At 41.1% G+C, this 23,901-nt stretch overlaps 1 protein-coding gene and 4 non-coding genes across 30 annotated transcripts in view; 1 reads left to right on the top strand and 4 right to left on the bottom strand.

Moving 5' to 3' along the window:
- The window catches only part of clasp1a (cytoplasmic linker associated protein 1a), an 88,838-nt gene extending 76,322 nt beyond the window's left edge, over positions 1-12,516 (top strand). For 18 of the 26 annotated variants that reach the window (XM_077617641.1, XM_077617659.1, XM_077617653.1 and 15 more), the window contains 6 exons: positions 1,996-2,037; positions 2,626-2,816; positions 5,529-5,657; positions 7,747-7,953; positions 9,407-9,523; positions 10,239-12,516. In XM_077617641.1, coding sequence (XP_077473767.1) covers positions 1,996-2,037; positions 2,626-2,816; positions 5,529-5,657; positions 7,747-7,953; positions 9,407-9,523; positions 10,239-10,325 — 773 coding nt within the window. In that variant the 3' untranslated portion in view covers positions 10,326-12,516. Of the gene's footprint in view, positions 1-1,945; positions 2,038-2,625; positions 2,817-5,528; positions 5,658-7,742; positions 7,954-9,406; positions 9,524-10,238 lie in introns of those variants that run through there. The other 8 variants (XM_077617665.1, XM_077617661.1, XM_077617664.1 and 5 more) reach the window with 3 other exon arrangements.
- A 7,567-nt stretch (positions 12,517-20,083) lies between these two features.
- On the bottom strand, positions 20,084-20,157 carry trnan-guu (transfer RNA asparagine (anticodon GUU)). Its single transcript has one exon. It is a non-coding gene; the product is annotated as a tRNA-Asn (tRNA).
- Positions 20,158-21,118: 961 nt separating this feature from the next.
- Positions 21,119-21,191, bottom strand: trnat-cgu (transfer RNA threonine (anticodon CGU)). Its single transcript has one exon. It is a non-coding gene; the product is annotated as a tRNA-Thr (tRNA).
- Positions 21,192-21,903: 712 nt separating this feature from the next.
- On the bottom strand, positions 21,904-21,977 carry trnan-guu (transfer RNA asparagine (anticodon GUU)). The gene has a single exon. It is a non-coding gene; the product is annotated as a tRNA-Asn (tRNA).
- A 962-nt stretch (positions 21,978-22,939) lies between these two features.
- Positions 22,940-23,013, bottom strand: trnat-cgu (transfer RNA threonine (anticodon CGU)). The gene has a single exon. It is a non-coding gene; the product is annotated as a tRNA-Thr (tRNA).
- Positions 23,014-23,901: the final 888 nt, after the last annotated feature.

Raw genomic sequence — 23,901 nt, 5'->3', positions numbered from 1 at the left:
GTCACCCTTGAAAATGCCTCCTAAGCGTCCTGGATAAGGCGTGCAATAAGTATGCCCATGTAGCACCCCATTACGACATTAATGAATTGGCAATCACCTTTACAGTGTCATTTTCTTGTACAAAACCATATTTGTACAAAAAAAAAAGAAACCGCGGTCACAATTCCCCAAACCCATGTTCCATGTGTGCCAAAAACCTCTCATAGAAGCTCCTCCTGCTGCCCCAATGGGGCCTCATGAAAATTCCTTCGATGATCCAAAGCCTCTCGAATCTGACAGAGGACTTGGACTAAAGCTCCCAATAACTTTTTTTAAAAATTTAAATCAAGCGGTGAGGAACTATTTTCACTGTGTACAGTACTTAACGTATTTATATTTATTTTTTCATTTATCAATATTATTTAGATATTAATACATTACAGTCTTCCCTCGATTATCGTGAATTCACTTATTGCGAATTGACTTATCGCGAATTGACTTCTTTGCGATTTTTTTCTGCCATTAATTATTTAAAGATAATGTTTGTTTTTTAGTTCATTAAACTGAAAATCCATGCTGAAACTCGTAGGCAGAAGCCACTCTTGCTACTAGTACTCCGCACTGAAGAAAAAAGAGAAAGGTAGTTATAATAGGGGTGAACCTACTTCGCGGTTTTTTGATTCCATGTCTGGTCTACATTAACCGCGATATTCGAGGGATTACTGTATAGTCTTTTCATATGCCCATAACCGTAACATTTAATAAATACACTTCTTGATAATTGTACTTGTGTACTTGTATTTTTGTATATGCCCAAAAAACTGTAGTATGGCAGTAATAATAGGAGTGATCATACTTTGCAGTTTTTCGATTATTGCGGCCATGTCTGTTCTAAATTATCTGCAAAATTTTAGGGATTTCTGTATTGAGTGTAACGTTTATGACAGTGTAGTTGTAAGGGAAATGTCTATTTTACCTGATGTTTCAAAACCATCATTCATTCATCTTCCATACCACGCTCCTCGTACGAGTTGCACTGATTGCCATAGCAGCTGATTTCAGGCAAAAGGCAGACTATACTCTAGACTGGTCGTCAGTCAGCTGTAGGACACAGAGAGACAAACGACCATTCACACTCACAATTATACCTCCGCCATTGGGAATCGAGCCAGCGCCCGCTCACACTAAAGTTAGGCTAGTGAACCAGGTTTGAACCAGATAAAATAATTCTCATGTGCATGTGAGCAGTGAGTGCACACTGAATAATAAAAAATAAAAAATCTTGTTCCAGTTGAGTGTACTTAATATAGATTAAGCACATAGCAGGGTCCTTATGTGCATTGTGTTGTTTGGGCTTTGTGTAAAAAATGCATTGTGCGAAATAAAAAATAATCTACTGGTGATCCCGCCACTTTTTTGCTGGAGTTATAAGATGGGCTGTCCAAACAAAAGACAATGTTGGAGGAAGTTTCTTACCTAGATAGTTCAAGCAACTAGTCTTTCTCAAGCAATGGGTTGGCAGTGATAAAACTGAAGTGACCTTTGAAGGCCCAGATAGCATTTGAAAAAATATCTAAATTGGACAGTTAAGCTGCATTAAAAAAAATCAGTCATGCACATAAACAAAGAAAACGGAATTGACGTGCAGTATTCACGTGGCCTTAATCAGTATATATGTCTTAGGGTCATCCCTCACTTTGTGTTCCGTCGTCTTCCCATAGTAATTTTATTATTTTCCCATGTTCTTCAGTTTGCTACTTAGTCTTTTGTTACCCTAAGTTTTTGGTAATAGAGAATTACATTATGCACCATCTCTCCTGCCTCAGCGCTTTTGGGTCAACCTTGTTCCTCGTTCACCCGCTACCCCGAATATACATTATGTCAAGAATAAACCTAATGTGGAAGAATAGCTACTACTGCTCCTTTGTTGTCACTCAAGCAAACATTTGTTTTTTGTTGTCGTCAGAATATCCCATCCTCCACCTTCATGTCTGCTTCCCCCACTCTTGCCTTTAGGTCGACGAAAGGAAAGTCCTGAAAACACGATGAAGCTTCCTGGTAAAGATTCCGTCTCTGTTTGACTATTTACCATTTATGCAAAACTTTTTAGAGATGACTTAATGACTATCCTCCTTCCTTGTACTTTTAGGATGTGTTTGCTCTTACTAATCTTCATTAACTGCCTTGTCCTCCCTTATAACTGACCCTGTCCACCTTTTACTGGTCAAAACTGGCATTAGGCATTTCAGGATGGGCAAATGTTAGATGCCACGGTCACCAGTGTGCTATTAAGTCTTCTATTTATAATTTTAGTTTCAAAGGTCTTCACCACTGTAACAAAAAATTTTTGCATTTATGATCAATGTCATTTTTTTCTTAAATGTATAATTACTGTTAATGTATTTGGGGATGAGTATGTATGTAAATACAATTCTGTATACTCACAGTACTTAAGTTATAAAAAGTATTTATAGCAATTCATTAAAACGTCACAAATTACAGAGATGTATGTTGGTAATGATAATTATTCTGTTATGTTTAATTCTGTAAACTAAATAACGTTGAAATCTCAGCCTTTAGATGTTATTTTGTAAGTTGTTTTAAGAGGAAATATTATTTTGTCATTCATTCTCTCTTGGTGAATAGTTGGTCAAGACAACTCTGACATGGTTGCCGACTTGCTGAAAGAGTTGTCCAATCACAATGAACGCTCTGAGGAACGTAAAGGTGCTCTGTTGGAGCTTCTCAAGATCACCAGAGATGACAGCCTAGCTGTGTGGGATGAACATTTCAAAACTATCCTCCTCCTCCTGCTGGAGACATTGGGCGACAAAGATGTAAGTTAATTCACCTTAGAGTTCATTGTTAAGGATACTTAGCAGAAATTACCCTCCATGTACCATGAACAGCATTGTCAAGTTGTTGTGTACTTCCCTCCATTTTTGCCCCAACTTGAAAAAGGCGCTGATCTTCTCAACGCATGAACAGCTCAAATTCTTCCTCCATTTTTACAATTTTATTGAAGTTTATGGTGATAGGAAGTGATTAGGTTGAAAACCTTAAAGAAGGGGAAAGAAGGAAGCATGTGACATCATTCAAATTTCAAGTTACTATGTAGATCAAAGTAATGCTCTTGAGTTTACTGGTCACATCTTAAATTTACTACGGAAATGCAGTATAGAATGTTCAAATGATAGAGTAGAAGTGAATGAGTACATTAGCTGATTGAGGGAATCAAACACGATTATTCACTTTACAGAGATTGATGAGTAATCCAAGTTAAAGGAAAACACAAAGAATGCAATTTATACAATTTATGGTTGAGTGAAACAAACTGAGCATTAATCAAGTGGAGTCCAAGTAGTACACAAATTTGATCCTACCAGTTGCGTATGGTCGGGGACTGAAGGGTGTCTTTGGTTCCTTAGTTGCCAGTCTTCTCTTGTACTTTTTTGATGAGCTGGACTACTGAGCTTATATACAGTGGTACCTCGTCATACGACCGTTCGTCATACGGAATGCTCGTCTTACGGGGGAAATTTCGATCGAATAATTCGCCCGTGATGCGGTCAAAGTTTCGTGATGCGACCAAGCCAGGTTGCCATGGCATTTTTTTTGGCATATCTTTCGTGTATAACAATATTTACGAGCACCGGATGAGCTATTCAGACCAGGAAACGCACAACGCGCATGCGCGGTGAAAAGAGGGCTTTCTGGGTAATGAAGTATACTCGTGCGCACAACGCCGACAGGCAATGGCACTAGGCGCCGTTCGAGGGGATGCGAACACAGATGCTACAAGCTAAAAGGAGCCGCTAGCCAGCGCCCTCGAAGCTCCCATGCGAATCCAACAAAACCACCCAGAGCTGCCACCCAGGAACGTGGCGCCCTACGTTTTTCATCCAGCCGGAGATATTCGCACTGCCCCACACCTCCGGCTACCCCCTGGATGAACTAATCCGCGTTCCAGTGACAGCTCTAGCGCTGCTGAGGGTAATCCTCAAGCGCCTGAGGTGGCCCAACAACAACAACAACATGAGCAGCGGCGCGATCGCTGATAAAAGACTGCTGCTCGTTGGCAAGTGGTCGTGCGTTATTCGATTGTGAGGACATTTGTGTGCATCATTTTCGGAATATTTTGAAGGGAATAGTACGACAGCAAACAGCCCATCGATAGCGAACGTGAGGGTGGAGTGTTTGTTCCGTTTACGAGTGCTTGTGTGGAAGAAAAAAAACGAAGCCCCCCGCCCCTTTTGTGCCCCTCTCCCCTCGGCGAAATCTGCCCAATTTTAGTTAGATTAAACACTTTATTTCTATTAAACCACTCGTTATTTATTACTTTGTCAATATATGGCGAATTATAAGAAATAAAACTTTTTTTTCAATCCAATATCCTGTTTCTGGTGTTTTTTTCAGAGAGTTGGAACGAATTAATTTGTTTCCCATTCATTTCAATGGGAAACTTTACCTTGAGTTACGAGTAACTTGTCATACGAGCTCAGTCACGGAACGGATTAAGCTCGTATCTCGAGGTACCACTGTACTAGCTATGACCTCAGGCAGGAAGTGTAGGGAGTTTAGTCTGATTGGGGTTTTTCTGCCCCCTGTTGGTCCGTAGGGGGGCAGACGTATCTTCCACTTAGGTCTTCAAAATACTACCAACTAAACCCTTTGAAAATGACCAGTCTCCCACTTTTGTATGAAAGATGTGTAAAACAGACTAAAATGAAAGAAAACGATAAGAAATGATTTATTAATGTATTGAAACGAATAACAAGCTTGCAAAAAAGTTCTATTCGTGCATTAGTACAGTACAGTAAGGAGGTAGCCATGTTACCACACAAACATATGCACATAAACACACGTCTAAACATCTTCAAATTATGATTTCAAGACAATTTAGCATTACATAGAACTCCAAAGGTCTATCAGTCTCTCCTTCTCATTGTTCAGTACAGAGAGGCTTTTTGTCAAAAGTAGCCCAAATTTTATTTATCCACACAATGCATTTCTCTCTTGCCCCAAGGCTTTTAAAATAGCCCAACTGGGTGACAACCAGTCCAATCTGGCAACACTGTTGCCAGACTGACCTCTGTCTTCACCATTAGTCATCCCCCAGCCACATCTATTCTTTTAAAGTCAATGCACTTATTTACATAATTCTATGTAAAACAAAACAAAAAACATCCAGTTGTCACAGCCAATAACAAGTCCTGTTGAATGTAATACTCCGCATGTATGGCTTGGCCTACAAGTTGATTATAACAAGGTCAATAAGATGCCGAATCAGCCCGAACAAGTCCCGGAACACAGTGAGGCCAAAATCAAGAGGTCCCGGATCGCTTTTTTGTCATTATTACGCTATAACAATCAGTTGTTTAGGAGTGTTTTTGAAACAAGTCCAAACTATGGAAGTTCACTTGTTCTTTTCATTTTAAAGAAACTCTTAAGCAGAGCTGTCTTAGAAGACTTTTATAATGGAATGTACACCTATTAACTGATGAATATTTCTTCTATATTCTAAATATTTTTATGCTTGTTTCTTCTAGCATACTATCCGAGCCTTGGCCCTGCGTGTATTGAAAGAAATATTAAAGAATCAACCAGCTCGGTTTAAGAATTATGCTGAGCTAACCATCATGAAGACACTGGAGGCCCACAAAGATTCTCACAAAGAGGTACATTGTGCCCCACAGAATGTATTAAAATGGATAACCCCTTGTCTTTTTTCATACCGGTACTTATTTTTTTATTTAGTTATTATTCAAACCCCATGTTTTACACAACAAAATTAATTTGGTTTTATGTTCAGTATGTTGTTGCCAAGCGGCCCATCGGCTGAGTGGTTAGCGTGCCGGCCTCACAGCTCTGAGGTCCTGGGTTCAAATCCAGGTTGGTCCACCTGTGTGGAGTTTGCATGTGCTCCTCGGGCCTACGTGGTTTTCGTCCGGGTACTCCGGTTTCCTCCCACATTCCAAAGACATTCAGGCTGGTTGGACACTCTAAATTGCCCCCAGGTATGAGTGAGAGTCTGAATGGTTGTCTGTCTCCTCGTGCCCTGTGATCGGCTAGCCACCGATTTAGGGTGTTCCCCGCCTTATGCCCAAAAGTCACCTGGGATAGGCTCCAGCACCCAACGCGTGTGGATTAAGCAGTTCAGAAAATGAATGAATGTTTTTGCCACCTTTTTTACCATGGTTATATTATAAGTTTTTACATGGCTTTTAAATTAAAAACACACTCTTGTTATTCACGTGGTTGGTTTTAAAAAGTCTGCATCTTTTGCTGTACAAGGATGGTTGGTTTTTGTTCAGAGCTGTGCAAGAATCGAGACTCAAATTGGGGTAGGTGCGGGCTCAATTCCCGCTGGTAGCGTCATGATTGGGGTTGCGGATGTTCATTGGTCTCTCTGTGGACCGTACGACTGACAGGCCACCAGTCTAGAGTGTAGTCTGCCTTATGCCCGACGACAGCTGGTTTAGGCTCCAGCAACACCCGCAGCCCTTTTGAGGATGGGCGGTGTGGAAGATGAATGAATGAATGAATACAATGTCTTCATCTTCTTCCACTTATCCGAATTCAGGTCGCAGGGTCAACAGCCTCACTAGCTTCACTAGCTCTTCCGGGAGGATCCCAGGGCGTTCCCGGGCAAGCTTGGAGACATAGTCTCCCCAGTGTGTCCGTCCGTGGTCTCCTTCCGGTGAGACGTGCCAGGAAGACCTCCCGGAGTGAGGCATCCAGGATGCATCCTAATCAGATCCACGAGCCAACTCATCTGTGTCCTTTCGATGTGGAAGAGCAACGGTTCTACTCCAAGCTCTACTCCTTGACGACGGAGCTTCTCACCTTATCTCTAGGAGGAGTCTGGACACTCTGCGGACAAAACTCATTTCACCCGCTTGTATCCAGGATAGGTGGCCCGGCAGTGGTTAGCGCGTCGGCCTCACAGTTCTGGGGTCCTGGGTTCAAATCCAGGTCAGTCCACCTGTGTGGAGTTTGCATTATGAAACACGTCTCAGCTGCCCTATATCTATATATATCTATATATCCCACATTCCAAAGACATGCAGACTGGTTGGATACTCTAAATTGTCCCTAGGTGTGAGTGTGATTGTGAATAGTTGTCCGTCTCCTTGTGCCATGCGATCGGCGGGCCTCCGATTCAGGGTATCCCCTGCCTCTGGCCCCGAGACAGCTAGGATCGGCTCCAGCACCCTGTGACCCTAATGAGGATAAAGCAGTTCAGAAAATTAGATGAGAGGTAGGAATCTTTAGAAAATAACAAGGACTTAGCAATAAATAACAAAATCAAACCTGACATGGGAGATGAAGCATGGAGCATGGCATGAAGCAAACAAGGCAGACGATCCGACCATGACTATCCAACACACGGTTTAAATAGACAGGCAAGGGTTGATTACGAAGTACAGGTTAAGAGAGGAAGGGAAGCCCGGAGGGATACGAGGCGAAAAGCAAACAAACCAAACAAAACTCCAACCAACCCTAACAGTTGAAGGACCTAGTACTTTGGAACCTGAGCAACAAACAGCGGTTTTATTTTAACTATACTTTTCTTTTGGGGTGTGCTTGATTCTCCCACTAGCAGCCACACAAATTGTAGTGTCCGCACTGTATGCCTGATTTTTGCACTGCAAATGCATTTAAAACAAGGACCCTTCAAATGACCAGGAATGCCATCAAATTTTTATGACCTGTTCTGCATTTGGCTAAATGCTATTTCTTTTCTGTTTTTGTCTTCTGAGAAAGGTGGTGCGAGCGGCTGAGGAGGCTGCGTCAACATTGGCTGGATCCATCCATCCGGAACAATGTGTCAAGGTGTTGTGCCCAATTGTACAGACAGCTGATTACCCAATCAACTTGGCTGCCATAAAGATGGAAACCAAAGTCATCGAACGGATTGCTAAAGACTCTCTAATACAACTGCTGGTAGACATAATACCTGGACTTTTGCAGGTTTGATACTGATTTGCTTCTAACTGGCCATTTGAGTCAGCGTTTTCCCAGGTTCTGCTCGTGTGTGTGTATAAATTGAAGAAGCTTTGAAGTCGAAGTTGGATAACTTGCCAACATTTAATATCGTATCAAAAGTGTGCCCGAATGTCACAACAAACCTTTACGTATTATTGATATTTAGGGTTGAACAATTATTCGTATTAAAAAAAAATGTAATTGGTGAAATGTACATTCATTAAATGTTGTATTTACTTCATATGTAATTAAGCAATTTCTCAGCCTGTCAGCTAAGCACGGGGAACACAGAAGACGACTTAATTCAGATGCATAGGCCTAAATAAAATTTCAGTGCACTCTGCTAGCAAGAGGACATCGGATTTAGAGCAGTAACACTACCATATTTATTCACTTGTCCCATGGTAACATTTTAGCTCTTGGGTAAATTAGCCTTTTTTATGATTTTTTATGAAGGTTTCTATAAACGCAAGAGCACACAAATCATATTGTTTCTTTGTAATTTTCTCTTGGTTATATTCCCAATTGAATACTGATTCATGAGTTGAAATTTGTACTGAGAAAGCTTTCAAATCTAATTTACCCTCATTTTAATAAGGGCTCTTTACACACATACTATTCATTCATTTTCTGAACCGCTTATCCTAACAAGGGTAAACCGCTAACTATGGTCACCAGGCAGGGGACACCCTGAATTGGTGGCAAGCCAATCGAAGGGCACAAGATGGCGGACAATCATTCGCACTCACACTCATATCTATGGGCAATTTAGAGTGTTCAACCAGCCTACTCTGAATGTTTTTGGGACGTTGTAGGAAACTGGGGTACCCAGAAAAAAACCCACCCAAGCCCGGGTAGAACATGCAAACTCCACACAGGAAGGTCCGGACCTGGGATCGAACCCACGACCCCTGAACTGTGAGGCCAACACTCTTCAACCACTCGGCCGCCGGGACGCCTTCACAGAGTTCTTCATTCATTTATTTTTTCCCAAAATATTTTACGCAGATATATTTGCTTAATCAAATTTTTATACCAACCAATGGAACATACATCAACACGTTAACAGTTAAGGCGGTCAAAACCGTAAACAAACACCTATCTTTAAAAAAAAAAAAACAGGTGACTACATATCCAATGAAAAAGAAAATCACTTTTACATTGTCTTTTAAGCTTAAGGTGAATGAAGTTCCATTAAAAAAAAGAATGAGACATGAAACTCATTTGTCAAAAATTCTACTTAAAGAATTCCTCACAGTCTTAATATCAATGGTTCATTCCCAATTTACGGCCTTCCTGTGTGGTTTGCAAGTTGCTGTTTGAAGATGGACTTTGATCCAGATTTTGATTAGCCTGTTTGTACCACACTTACAACAGTTTTTCTTTCGTGTATGTGGTAATGCAGGATTCGTTGTATAATATCTGGGTCTCTTTGCAGGGGTACGACAACACAGAAAGCAGTGTTCGGAAGGCCAGCGTTTTCTGTCTAGTGGCTATATACTCTGTAATTGGCGAGGACCTGAAACCTCACCTTGCACAGCTCACGGGGAGCAAGGTACTGGCCTTTTTCTAATGTTTCTTTTAGCATCCAATACAATTATTTTTATTATTATTATTATTTTCATTATTATTATTATCATTATCGTTATCAGTATTATTTTTATTATCATTATCAGTATAATTATTATCATTATCATCATTATTATTCATTATTATTATTATCATTATTATTATCATCATTATTATCATCATTATTATTATCATTATTATTATTATCATTGTTAGTATTATTATTATTATTACTATTGTGATAGATCAATGAGAAAGCTCTTGCCTATCCAGGTAAGCATCTTTAGATCAGTAGGACAATTACAGCTCAAAACTAAAGAGGAACAACAAAATAATAATAAAGACCTCAAAATAAATAAAATATGAATAACAGATTGTTTCTAATCAAAGACTAGGATTTAAAAGACTCGACCAACACTCATATAGAAGAGGAAATTAAGTGTTAATAGTTGGAGCAAATCGGACAAAACAAAGGCAAAAACACCACAACTGTGAAATCTGATCCTTCCTTAATGTCCATGTAAATTTAACACAGGCGGATGTTGTGTCTACTAAACTGGTCAAACTTTAATAACATAAGATATCAGAAAGTGTACAAAATGATGCTAACCTCACTCGACGATACAATCAGTCAATTGTCATTTTGATTGCCTACTTGTCAATTATGCATAAATGTATTTTATGTTCTTGTTTGTTTTCAGATGAAATTACTAAATCTGTACATTAAGCGAGCCCAGACAACAAACAGCAATAGCAGCAGTTCCTCTGATGTCTCCTGTCACAGTTAATGGAGGGATGTTTATCTGAAAAATGCCATCATTAATCTGGTGGTTACAACTGCTTTAAGCCTTGCTCCATCTTATTTAAATCACTTGTTTTTACTGCTGTATTCTTGCATTCATTTGTCTCAATTTTTTTTTCCCCCACCCAAACTTTTTTTTGGGACAACTTTGGAAAAAGCGATGACCCATTTCCAACTTTATGAATGTTATCGCAAAATAAATACAAATCAATTAAAATAAAACCATTTAACTTAACAGCATAAGTACTGTATTGTAACTCCAATCAGTATTTCAGGTAGTATTTCTAGTCATTTGGAGCACAGAGAAGCCATTATTGATTATTTGCAATCCAAAGTGGAAAATCAAGGCCCTTAATTAAATTGTATTTTTTTTCTTCATTGAAAATTTATGAAGGATTACTTTTTATTTAGTATTTTAGCTTTGACTTCAAAAAGTATCTATCAATTGCCAGATAACGAGTGAATTATTTCTCTTCCTGCTGCTTTTGAAAACCATAGTCATTCCTCAACACAAGGAATCAAACACATAATCGATCGATTGACCTGTGGCTTCATGTGAAATAGCATTTGCGTGAAATTTTAGCCAGATTTAATGTGTGTGGAAAACTGCACAAATAATACATATGAAAACCAAATACGTCTACTGTTGTCACAATCTCAACATTATTTAAAACAAAAAGAAAACGACACTGGATACTGTATGCACCCTGGGCCTATATAAGAATTAAGAATGTATCAGATGGCGTACTCGGGTGAGAACAGCAATTATTTTTTTCCTTGCAAAATAAACTTAAAATGGCAATAAGGTCATACCTAAAAATTTCGTCAGTAAAAAAAAAATCAAGTCTTTCAAAGCTATTTAAATTAATCTCAGGATTCATGAAATTAACCTGCATATGACCTTTATTCACATGTTAAATTTAGTGTCTTAAAGGAATTTAATCCCTCCATGTATATTTAGTAATTTTATGTTCAGCCTTTCTTTTTAAGATGGAAATATTTGGGAGGCAGCCGTTGAGCTGAAGTAACTTAAGTGAAACAATGTTATTAAGCTTTGTAAATATTGCAAATGTCTTTTCTAGTTTCGAGTTGAGAGAGACCAACAAACAGACACTGTAGCCATGTAAATATAATGCCTACAGTAACGTTTCTTTACCGTAACTGCAGCAAGGGACTGGCATGTATAAAAATGTAAACTATCATCTTAAGAAAACTGTGAATGTGTTTGGGGGGGACTACCTTCTAATGGTGCAAACACCATAACCTCCTGCATGTAATCACAACCCCAACAATAATTCCAAAACACAAAACAAATGAGTTTGTATATAGATTTTTAGAGTCTGATTTGCAACAAATTTCCAAAATGTAAGTTGCCTAGGTCAATCTTTTGCACGTTAGCCTCCATTTAATTTGCGCCACGTTGTCCTCGGTTTTTGACTGTTCAAGTGCACTTGTAACATTCGGTTACTCAGTTCTTAATTATCGGGCACCTATGGTTGTAGTCTTTGTTGCAGCATTTTGTCAACACATTGTCAGGAAAATTTAATTTTAACATTGAATTGAAGTTGTTAGTACGAATACAGCGTTAAATGTTTGGAAAGTCAGCTACCTTTTGTTGGTTGAATCTGATTATGTAGAATACAATCCACTTTTTTATTATGTGAGAGTTTTAATTTGAATTTGAAAATCCGCTGCTGTACAAACCCTCTCTACTTGACAGGTGATTTCACTGAATCCCACAAAACAGTCCCATTCTTCAGATTGCAGTTATTAAAATTGAATTTTCTCCTTGTTTTTTTTTTAAAATCATATTAGCTTTCCGGTACTGAAACTGACATGTAGCCTGCATACCGTTTAAGAAAATTGCCATGCTGGTATTTGTAAGTAAATGGGAATTTTCCTGTCAGATTTATTCTGTGTAGATGGAGGTGGGGTGGGTGGGGGTTCATGATCTTTATCTCTCTCGACAGTATTCATGCAAATAGTTCACTTTTGTTTTGTTTGATTTTGCCATGCACAGTGTAACCTTATATTTATTTTACTTATAATCTTATTTCATTGTACTTCCTCATGATGAACTCCATAGAAATAAGGTTTTGGTTAACTACCACCCATAAAAGACCTGCAACAATACAAATTGTTTGCTCAAGTAATAAACAGACTCGTTGATCTGGAAATTTGTGCAATTTACCTTGGTATTCATATGTTTAGGAATTTTTTTACTCTATTGGATCAAAGGTAGATTTTTTTGTTGTTGCTCCAGGTAGGCCAGTTTCCTCCCACATCCAAAAGCATGCATAGTAGGCTGGTTGAACATTATAAATTTGCCCTAGGTATGAGTGTGAGCACGAATGGTTGACTGTCTCCTTGTGCCCTGCTATTGGCTGGCCACCAATTCAGAATGTCCCCCGCCTGGCCCCTTTGGTTAGCTGGGCTAGGATCCAGCAACCCCTGCGAGCCTTGTGAGGATATGCGGTATGGAAAATGTTAGGTTCACCAATAGCCATTCCCAAATGCACGCAAAAACATAATAGACAGGACAATCATCTGTGGTTTTCTTGCAAGAGAGAATAGAACCGACTCTCCTTCGCCCAGGTTCATTCTGGCGTTACACGCATCTTTTTCCTGTTTATTAGCTTCAATGACCCTAGTTACAATGGACATCTCCGCTCTCAAGGGAGGGGTTGGAAAACAGGCGTGAGAAGGGGATAGTCAAGGACCCGAGTTACAATAGAAGGTTTAGTTCTCAAAACAGATGGTCTTCTCCATATTCCAGCTGTCCAATAGGATTGTTTGGTCTCACTAAGGAGCAAATCGTTCTTCATTGCAAGCAAATATATAATAATGTAAGACTAATAAGCGAAGTAAAGCAAAGCGTTCTTCATTGTGAGCAAATATATAATAATGTAAGACTAATAACCCTAACAGAAAATGAATGAATACATACATTTTTGACTCTTCTTTTGTAAAAATTTTGCAAAATGTAACTTGCCCATGTCAATCCTTTGCACGGTAGCCTGCATTTAAATTGCAGCACGATTTCTTGGTGCTGCGTGAAGGCGCAGGTTTTGGGAAAATTAGCCAAGATTTCCTCTGCTGTACGAACAAATGCATCATTTGCTGCAGTGGACCGCATAACAAACATTACATTCACGATACTGATGGGATGTACTCCTCATCTCATTTTTTTAATGTACAGGGAATTAGAGTAAACAAGAATTTAAAGAGTAACTCAGCAAATAGCAACATAAATATAGCAAAATGTTGCATTTATTTTTTTTAGGCTTGATTGGCATGTCCTTATATTTTATAATATTAATGCACATTATAAACATCTAACTGCCAGTTTTAAACAAATTTGTTCGGAAAGAAAGAAGCTGTGCACATCCTCATACACATTAAAAAGCAGTTTTCTCATGCAAGTTAAAGGAACATACGTGCTTTAATTCACCTATTGACCCTGTGAGTTTATATGCATGTTCATTTTCATAAAGTACCGTATTTTGACACCTGTAAAATGCACCAGGTGATAGGGCGCAGTCTCATTTGCGGGATGTTTTCTGTTTTTTGTCAATACATAGGACGCTTCGTTTGAAAAGGCTCTTTTTTAAAGACAGCATGAGCAAAACTAAGTTTGATAATGCTTTATTGAGGTAAAAGGTACACTCTGATATAGAGTTGGGCATTTAACCTGCTAGGCTCCACTGTCAGTCAGAGTTGTGTATTCCGGGAACATGATTCCAGCTTTGGCAAAAGGTCGAACAACAGTGCTGGCCGACACTTGAGCCCAGTCATCCACAATTCATTGTAACTCGCGACATGCATCACTCCCAAGCCTTTGATTCTCCTCGCTATTATATCGCCATCGACAATTCATTACAAATCGCCACATCACGTAACACGTGCGACGCTGTCATATATATATAAGATATTCTCACCAACCTATAGCCCAATTGACATTATTAACAGTAATCATGTTATTTTCCTTTATCATTTAAGTGTTGTATTTGTTACACACCCCCCACACTTCTCTTGAAACAGTCTACTCACTAATACACTCTAGTGGTCCAAATAGGTTAACGCAACACACCCACTTATATTCAAAACTAAGGGCGCCAGCGTGGCAGTAGCTCTCTCCACTCTTTGTTTTTCGTGTTTTACAGCCTTTTTTTTTTTTAATTACATTTTAATAATTCTTAATACATTCCTTTTTACTTTACTTTGTACTTTATACTTTTTACTGTATTGTTTTTACTACTTTCTTTGTTCTGTTAGCTAGGCTTCTTTCTGCTTCTTTTTTGGAACCATTCAGCCATGCCTCCGCTGTCATACACTGGATTAGCTGTGAACAATACGCAGCAGAAAGAGCAACACCTCGATGCCGCTGGAAATCCGGAGCTGGAAAAAAAGTGCTGGGAGAAGAAGCGACGCTTCCGACCAATCATTCCATCTATTATGGGGAAATTGAGATCCCTCCCCGATAAAATGGAAGAGCTGTTGGCGCTGACCAGGCCAGAAACGGTGTTGAGGGTGTTGTACTCTGTTACTGTTGATTCTTCAGCTCCAGACTACTGAGGGACTGTGCGGATAAGCTTGGATGAGTGACTGCATATTTTCAACCTCGGTCTCAATCTGCAGAAGTTCCCCACCTTGTAGAAGACTTCCTGTGTGTGGTTCCAGTTTTATCCAACTCTACAATGTCTTTTTCTTGTGTCTGTATCCGTTCTTGCTACCGCAATCAAGATGGCGCCGGTAGCGGTAGCGACCTTTGTGACTCGACCCCACCCGTCGCGTGGCTTGGTTGCTTGTGCTAGTCCTAGATGTCTTTGGAGCCGTTCAGCCGTGCCTCCACTGTCATGCACGTGGGATCAGCTGTGAGCAGTGGACGATAGTGCCGGCAGAAGAGGCAATGCTCCAGACCGAGCATTCCATCATTGTTATGGAGCGTGAGATCAGGTAAGATGGAGGAGCTGCCGGTGCTTTCTGGGCTGCTTGTGTGCTTTAAAGGCCCCCACCGGCCTCTCCACTGCTGCAGATCAGGTGATAGAACAGTTTAAGAGGAACTAGGCAAGGAAGATGATCTTTAAAACCTCCAGACTACTGAGGGACTGTGCGGATCAGCTTGAAAGAGTGATTCTGCATATTTAACCTCAGTCTGCAGAAGGTCCCCACCTTGTGCACTTGCTGGGTGTGGCTCCAGTTTTTTACCTAGGTCTACAACAGCGGTGGGAGACAACAGTTGGAACCCTCACGAGGTGTCTCCTGAGAGGCCGCCCATCGCGGCCTGCAAATCCAACAAAACCACCCAGAGCTGCCACCCAGGAACGTGGGGCCCTACGTTTTTCATCCAGCCGGAGATATTCGCACTGCCCCACACCTCCGGCTACTCCCTGGATGAACTAATCCGCGTTCCAGTGGCAGCTCTAGCGCTGCTGAGGGTAATCCTCAGGCGCCTGAGGTGACCTAACAACAACAACAGTGGTCTCAAACCGGTACTCAAAGGGCCGCAGGGGATGCAGGTTTTCATTCAAACCGAACAAGCGGACGCCTTTCGCAAGTGTAATCAGTTGATTGCAGCCAGGTGCTACTTATTTTAGAGGACCTGTCATTGGTTAAACTGTCAACGCTGGATCGGTTGAATCAAAGACTAGGACCCACTGCGGCCCTTTGCGGAATCGGTTTGAGACCACTGGTCTACAATGTCTTGTGTGTGTCTTGCTACTGCAACCAAGGAATTTCCCAAATACTATGGGATAAAATAAAGTTCTATAGAAACACATTTAACGAGTACCTTTCTAACAGCCACCCCCGAACATAAGAAATACGTTCGTTCTCTACAAAGGTGACAAGTTTGTAGAGTCTTATGCTGAGGTCTTTCCAGCTGCGTTGTCTTCCTCCTCGTCAGTTGAGATAGCTGGCAGTGTGACCAACCTGCCCACTGGTCGAGTGTACTCTTTGTCACCAATCTTCAGCACAGCGGAACGTACCTCTCCATCGCCGCTAGGGTGGATTCTGGTGATGCGGCCTAACGGCCATGTGGCTCGTGGCAATTGTGGGTCTACCAGCAAGACCACAGCTTTTTCGGGGAGGTTGGCTTTTCTTGACTCCCACTTCTGACGGGTTTGCAGGCTGGGAAGATACTTTCTCAGGAAGCTGGACCAGAAGTGTGTAGCCCGAACTTGAGTGTCTCCAACGACAACGGCTCACTAATGCAGTCTCTGGACACACGCTCTGAGGTAGGGATCCATCCAGCCTTCCCATCAACAGGAGGTTTGGAATCACGTGGTCAAGATCATGAAGACTAGAGGAGACGTAACCCAGTGGCTTGGAATTGAGGATCCCTTCCACTTCGAGCAGAACGGTTCGTAATACCTCCTCTGGGACTGGTTGGGAGCCGACCGTAGGGTACGGAGCTGCCTTCATGGAATGGATTTCCCTTTCCTACCCTCCTCCGAAATGTGGTGCCGAAGGAGGGTTGAAATGGAAGCTGATCTTCTGTTTGGCGAGCTGTTGCTAGAGGCCCGGAGTCAGGGATGCATATTGTCTTTTATAATGCTCTCTGCCCTTCTAAGGCACCGAAAAGCTCCAGTGTTTGTATTTAATCAATAAATGCTGCTAGGAAGTGGATTTTACCCCATTTTAGTGCAATTTTTGCCGGTACACCATTGACATTCATCGCTGTCTTTTCCCAGGAAAATCACCCCCCTGGCCCGGTTGTAATGTCTGAAAAGCTCCAGTATTTGTATTTAATCACTAAATGCTGCTAGGAAGTGGATTTTAGTGCAATTTTTGCTGTTTCGCCATGGACGTCCATCGCTGTCTTTTCCCGGGGAAATCACCCCCCTGGCCCAGTTGTAATGTCTGAAAAGCTCCAGTATTTGTATTTAATCAATAAATGCTGCTAGGAAGTGGATTTTACCCCATTTTAGTGCATTTTTGCCGATTCGCATATGGACATATCAACGTTCATCGCTGTCTTTTTCCCGGGGAAATGATACTCCGGGCCCGGTTCTGATGTCTAAAAAGCTCCAGTATTTGTAATTAATCAATAATTGCTGTTTTCGGTTGGATTTTACCCCATTTTCGGGCAATGTTTGCCGGTACACCATTGACATTCATCGCTGTCTTTTCCCAGGAAAATCACCCCCCTGGCCCGGTTGTAATGTCTGAAAAACTCCAGTATATTTGTATTTAATCATTAAATGCTGCTAGGAAGTGGATTTTACCCCATTTTTGTGCATTGATTTATTGATATTTTTTTATGTGTCGCAGCTGTAGCTGCAGTAGAGGTTTAATAGCCATAAAATAGTTTTGGCTGAAGGCGCCACTAGGAAATGCACGGACTGCCACTGGTATAAGCACACAGCCTTGGGGCGATCCGGTGCTAAGCGTTCGGGCAGATGAGTGGTGGCGACCCAGCTTCGTGTGCTGGGCTCGGTTGACTCGGAAGTCTTCAATCCAGGAGCATGTGGAAGGCGGGAGCCCCAGGTTGGACATCATGGGGATAAGAATGTCCAGTCTTATGGTGTTAAAGGCTGAGCTGTAGTCGAAGAAAAGCATTCTGACATAGCTAACCTCATATCTCAAGGTTGCTCAGTGCAGCGTGGAGAGCGGTGGTTATTGCATCTTCGGTGGATCTGTTTGGCCGATATGCAAACTGATGCGGGTCGTGGATGAGGGGAAGGCAGGCTTTGATGTGTTTAAGTACCAATTTTTCAAAGCAGTCTGTGATGATTGGTGTGAAAGCTACTGGGCGATAGTCGCCCAGATTGTTAGCGGGTGACTTCTTAGGTCCTGGGATGATGGTGGCCAATTTCAGACAAAATGGGACGGAGGCTTTTTCTAGTGAAAGGTTGAAAATGTCTGTGAAGATTGACTGGTGCTAGTTGGTCAGCACAGGCCTTAAGTACTTTGCCTGGTATTCCATCCAATCCTGTGGCCTTCCTATTCCTAGAGTTTACTGCACGGAGCACACGTTTCACATCCACTACTTCCACAATGAGTGGGGTGGGGCTTCTTCCCGAGCTTGGTGTGGGATGTACTGGTGATTGATGTGGTGTGACCAGATGGTGGGCTTGGGAATCAAAGCAGCCAAAAAAGTTGTTTACACACTACCTACCCCAGCCAACTTCGGGCACGAGGCAGGGGACAACGTGACTTGGTGCCCAGCCAAGGCACCAGGAGACGGATAACCATTCACGCTGACACTCATAACTATGGGCAATTTTGAGTGTTCAGTCAGCCTTCTCCGCATGTCTTTGGAATATGGGAGGAAAATGGATTACCAAGAGAAAACCCATGCAGGGCCAGGGAGAACTTTACATTTGCAAGGAAAAACACAGTGGAATTGTTCAAAGACACACATTCCTGGGTGGTCTTGAACCACCAGCCTCTTAGTAAACAGCTGAGCACACTGACCAATTGCGCCACAGAAACGCTGGTTAACAAGGCAGTGTTTTTCATCCTTTTATGAGCTGCGGCCCACTTTCTGCAGAAAAATAAGCAACAAAATGACTGTTTCACACCCTGAAATGGCAGCCAGCCAATGGCAAGGCACAAGGAGACAAACAATCATTCACACACACACACACACACACACACTCATAACTAGGGGCAATTTAGACTATCCAATCAGCCTACCATGCATGTCTTGACAGGCCTGGGGAGAACATGCAAACTCCATACAGGTAGACCAACCTGGATTGGAACCCAGGTCCATTAAAAAATATGGGAGAAGGTGGGGGTCGAAGGGAGAATACTGCCTTTTTAAAAACTTTTTTTTGTGATTTCAAATGCAAAGTGGGAAGAACCATTACATTGGCTCTTAGACACTTTTTTTCTTAAGACTCTCAATAAATTATATTATTATAATTATACGATTATAAAAGGACTCAAGCTTTTCATGGCAAATGCAGCGGGCTCTTAAATCTAAAACAAAGGGGTGAAATTTATTCCAGAAAGGGCCAAGTAAGTGCAGGTTTTCATTCTAAAACGCCAAGACGACACCTTTTCACCAATGTGTTCTGTAATCAGTTGATGGCAGTCATCTTCCGTTTATTCCAGCAGAAAGCTCATTGGTCAAATTGTCTGAGTTGTTTCAGTTGGGAGGAAAACATGCATATACTTCACCCTTTCTGGAATCAGTTTGACACCTGTGATCTAAATTTTACAGTTTTCTAAAGATACCATCAACTGGATTTGATGCACTGCTGGGCTTTGAACCCAAGTCTCCTGTTTCTAAGACAGAGAATTTAACCAGCTAAGCCACAACACCCATTGTTATGCAACATTACACACTATCTTCCTGTTTCCTAGAAAAATCAATTATTTCTTTACATAATTCCAAGGTTTGAAATTCAAAATTTAAATGTATTAAGTTGCAATAATACCACTTTTGCCTTCTGAAAAAGAATATAAACTGAGATCAGCTATCAAGAATGTGTAATTTCTTGCAACAAAGCACGCTGGTGTGAGAATTGACCCTGAGGGCCTCAGTTTGTCTTTTGTGTGTCCGTCTGTCTTCCCCCCCAAAAAAACATGCAGCGTTGGAGATACGAGGTCAAAAACAAACAACGCTAATTGTAAGCAATTACTCATACAGCTGCATGTGGTGCATTCAGTGAGCCTTCCCTGTATGTGTTTGGAATATCGGAAGGAAATGGATTACCAAGAGATAACCCATCCAGGGCCAGTGAGAACTTTAAATTTGCAAGCCAAAACACAGTGTAATTCTTCAAAGGAACACGTCCCTGGGTGGGCTTGAACCACCAGCCTCTCGGTTAACAGCCGAGCGCGCTGACCAATTGCGCCACAGAGACACTGGTCATTGAGAGCAGTGTCTCCCAACCTTTTTCGAGCTGCGGCCCACTTTGCATTGAGAAAATCTGAAGGGATACCACCATCTGAAAATCTTTTAATTTAAAACTATGTTGCCTATATTTACAGTAGTCATTCTCATCAAAGTTTTATCAGCAGGAATCACATAAACCTCCAAAATGATTTCAAAGTCTAATTGTTCACAGAGACCTCATATAACCAAAAGTCACTAAATGTTTGCGGACCCTGATCCACTTCCGGTTTGAGTGATGCAAAAATGTGTAATGTCATGTTTTTAATTGCATACTTTTATGACTTTTCTCCAAATATGACTTAATCAAATAATATGACCAGCAGGCCTAGCATGTATGTCTTTGGAATATGGGAGGAAACCCACACAGGCCCAGTGAAAACATGCAAACTCCACACAGGTGGACCAATCTGGATTCGAACCCATGACCCCCACTGGGAGACCGACGTGCTAACCACTCAGCCGGCGGGCCACCCAAAGGTCAGATAATTGAATAGATTAAAAAATGTGGGAGAAGGTGGAAGTCAAAGGTAGAATACTGCCTTTTTAAAAACTTTATTTGTGAATTGAAATGCAAGGTGGGAAGAACCATTGCATTGGCTTGTAGACATTTCTTTTAAGACTCTGAAAAATGACTCCAGCAAATCTAAAGCAAAGGTGTCAAATTGATTCCAGAAAGGGCCAAGTAGGTAGATGCAGGTTTTCATTCTAAAACACCAAGATATAACCTTTTCAACAATGTGTTCTTTTACAACTGTAATCAGTTGATGGCAGTCAGCTTCTGCTTATACCAGCAGACAACTCATTGGTCCAATTGTCTGAACTGTTTCAGTTGGGAGGAAATCATGCATACATTTGGCCCTTTCTGGAATCAGTTTGACACCTCTAATCTAGATTTTATAGTGTTTTAAAGTAACCTGCAATTGGATTTGAGGCACTGCTGGGATTTGAACCCAGGTCTCCTGTTTACGAGACAGGCACTTTAACCAGCTAAGCCACAGTGCCCATTAATAAACTGAATGCTTTTAATGCCCATTTTCACATAACTTTGCACAAAATCTTCCTTTTTCCTATCAAAATAAGGCATTTCTTTAAATAGTTACAATGTTGACAACTCAATTTGAACGAACCCACCAAGTTGGAAAATGATGGGTATTGTTATAAATGTATATACTTGCATTAAAAGCACTTTTGCCTTCTGGAAAAGAATATAATAGCTAATAGGTCAGCTATCATTTCTTGCAATAAAGGATGCTGGTGTGAGAATTGACCCCGTCTTTTGTGTCTCTGTCTGTCTTCCAAAAAAACCCAGAACAGAAAACGAGCATGCGGCGTTGTCGTTCCGAGGTCAAAAACAAACACCACTAATAGTAAACAATTACTCCTACTGCTTGATGTGATTAATTCATTCATTTTCTGAAACCCTTATCCACACAAGGGTCACGGGGGGTGCTGGAGCCTAGCCCAGCCAACTTCGGGCACAAGGCAGGGGACAACGGGACTTGGTGGCCTGCCAATCGCAGGGCACCAGGAGACGGATAACCATTCATGCTGACACTCATAACTATGGGCAATTTTGAGTGTTCAGTCAGCCTTCACTGTACATGTGTCTTTGGAATATAGGAGGAAAATGGATTACTAAGAGAAAACCCATGTAGGGCCAGGGATAACTTTAATTTTGCAAGGCAAAAACTCAGTGGAACTCTTGACAGACACACGTCCCTGGGTGGGCTTGAACCACCAGCCTCTCAGTTAACAGCCGAGCGCGCTGACCAACTGCGCCACAGAGACAGTGGTCATCAGGATGGTGTTTCTCAACCTTTTTTGAGCTGCAGCCCACTTTTTGCATAAAGAAAATCTCAGGGGACACCACCATCTGAAAATCCTTTAATTTAAAACTATGTTGCCTATATTAACAGTAGTCATTCTCATCAAAGTTTTATCAGAAGGAATCACATAAACCTCCAAAATGATTTCAAATTCTAATTGTTCACAGAGACCTCATATAACCAAAAGTCACTAAATGTTTGCGGACCCTGATCCACTTCCGGTTTGAGTGATGTAAAAATGTGTAATGTCATGTTTTTAATTGCATACTTTTATGACTTTTCTCCAAATATGACTTAATCAAATAATATGACCAACAGGCCTAGCATGTATGTCTTTGGAATGTGGGAGGAAACCCACACAGGCCCAGTGAGAACATGCAAACTCCACACAGGTGGACCAACCTGGATTCGAACCCATGACCCCCACTGTGAGACCGATGTGCTAACCACTCAGCCGGCGGGCCACCCACAGGTCAGATAATGGAATGGATTAAAAAATGTGGGAGAAGGTGGAAGTCAAAGGTAGAATACTGCCTTTTTTAAAACTTTATTTGTGAATTGAAATGCAAGGTGGGAAGAACCATTGCATTGGCTCGTAGACATTTCTTTTAAGACTCTGAAAAATGACTCCAGCAAATCTAAAGCAAAGGTGTCAAATTGATTCCAGAAAGGGCCAAGTAGGTAGATGCAGGTTTTCATTCTAAAACACCAAGATATAACCTTTTCAACAATGTGTTCTCTTACAACTGTAAAATGTTGATGGCAGTCAGCTTCTGCTTATACCAGCAGACAGCTCATTGGTCCAATTGTCTGAACTGTTTCAGTTGGGAGGAAATCATGCATACATTTGGCCCTTTCTGGAATCAGTTTGACACCTCTAATCTAGATTTTATAGTGTTTTAAAGAAACCTGCAATTGGATTCGAGGCACTGCTGGGATTCGAACCCAGGTCTCCTGTTTACGAGACAGGCACTTTAACCAGCTAAGCCACAGTGTCCATTAATAAACTGAAAGCTTTTAATGCCCATTTTCACATAACTTTGCACAAAATCTTCCTTTTTCCTATCAAAATCAGGCATTTCTTTACATAGTTCGAAGGTTGACAACTCAATTTGAACGAACCCACCAAGTTGGAAAATGATGGGTATTGTTATAAATGTATATACTTGCATTAAAAGCACTTTTGCCTTCTGGAAAATAATATAATAGCTAATGGGTCAGCTATTATTTCTTGCAATAAAGGACGCTGGTGTGAAAATTGACCCCGTCTTTTGTGTCTCTGTCTGTCTTCCAAAAAAAACCAGAACAGAAAACGAGCACACGGCGTTGTAGTTCCGAGGTCAAAAACAAACACCACTAATAGTAACCAATTACTCCTACTGCTTGATGTGATTCATTCATTCATTTTCTGAAGCACTTATCCACACAAGAGTCGCAGAGGCTGTTGGAGCCCATCCCAGCCAACTTCAGGCACGAGGGACGGGACAACCTGACTTGGTGGGCTTGAACCACCAGCCTTTCTATTAACAGCCGAGCTCGGTGACCAATTGCGCCACAGAGAAAGTGGTCAATAGGGCATGTGCTCATTTATAAAATTTTAAAACGAAAAAAAAGGAACACAACTTCAGATTTTAATTCCTGTAAATTGTAAAATGTTATGGTGAAAAGTCGGCTACTTAAATACAGTCATACCTCTACTTAATAATGCCTCTAGGTACGAAATTTTCAGGTTAGGAAAGCTTTTAATATGCATATTAGTGCCTTGAGATACGAAAAAGATCCAACTTACGAAATCCCCCAAAAAGAAAATGCATTTCCTTATCCGTTATTTTATTTTGAAAAATTTGTCGCGGATGCATTGATTCTCATTTTAGAACCTCGCTACA

This window comes from Stigmatopora argus, chromosome 13, assembly GCF_051989625.1.
Source record: "Stigmatopora argus isolate UIUO_Sarg chromosome 13, RoL_Sarg_1.0, whole genome shotgun sequence".
NCBI classification, from domain to species: Eukaryota; Metazoa; Chordata; class Actinopteri; order Syngnathiformes; family Syngnathidae; genus Stigmatopora; species Stigmatopora argus.
This window is presented reverse-complemented; position numbering and strand designations above follow the sequence as displayed.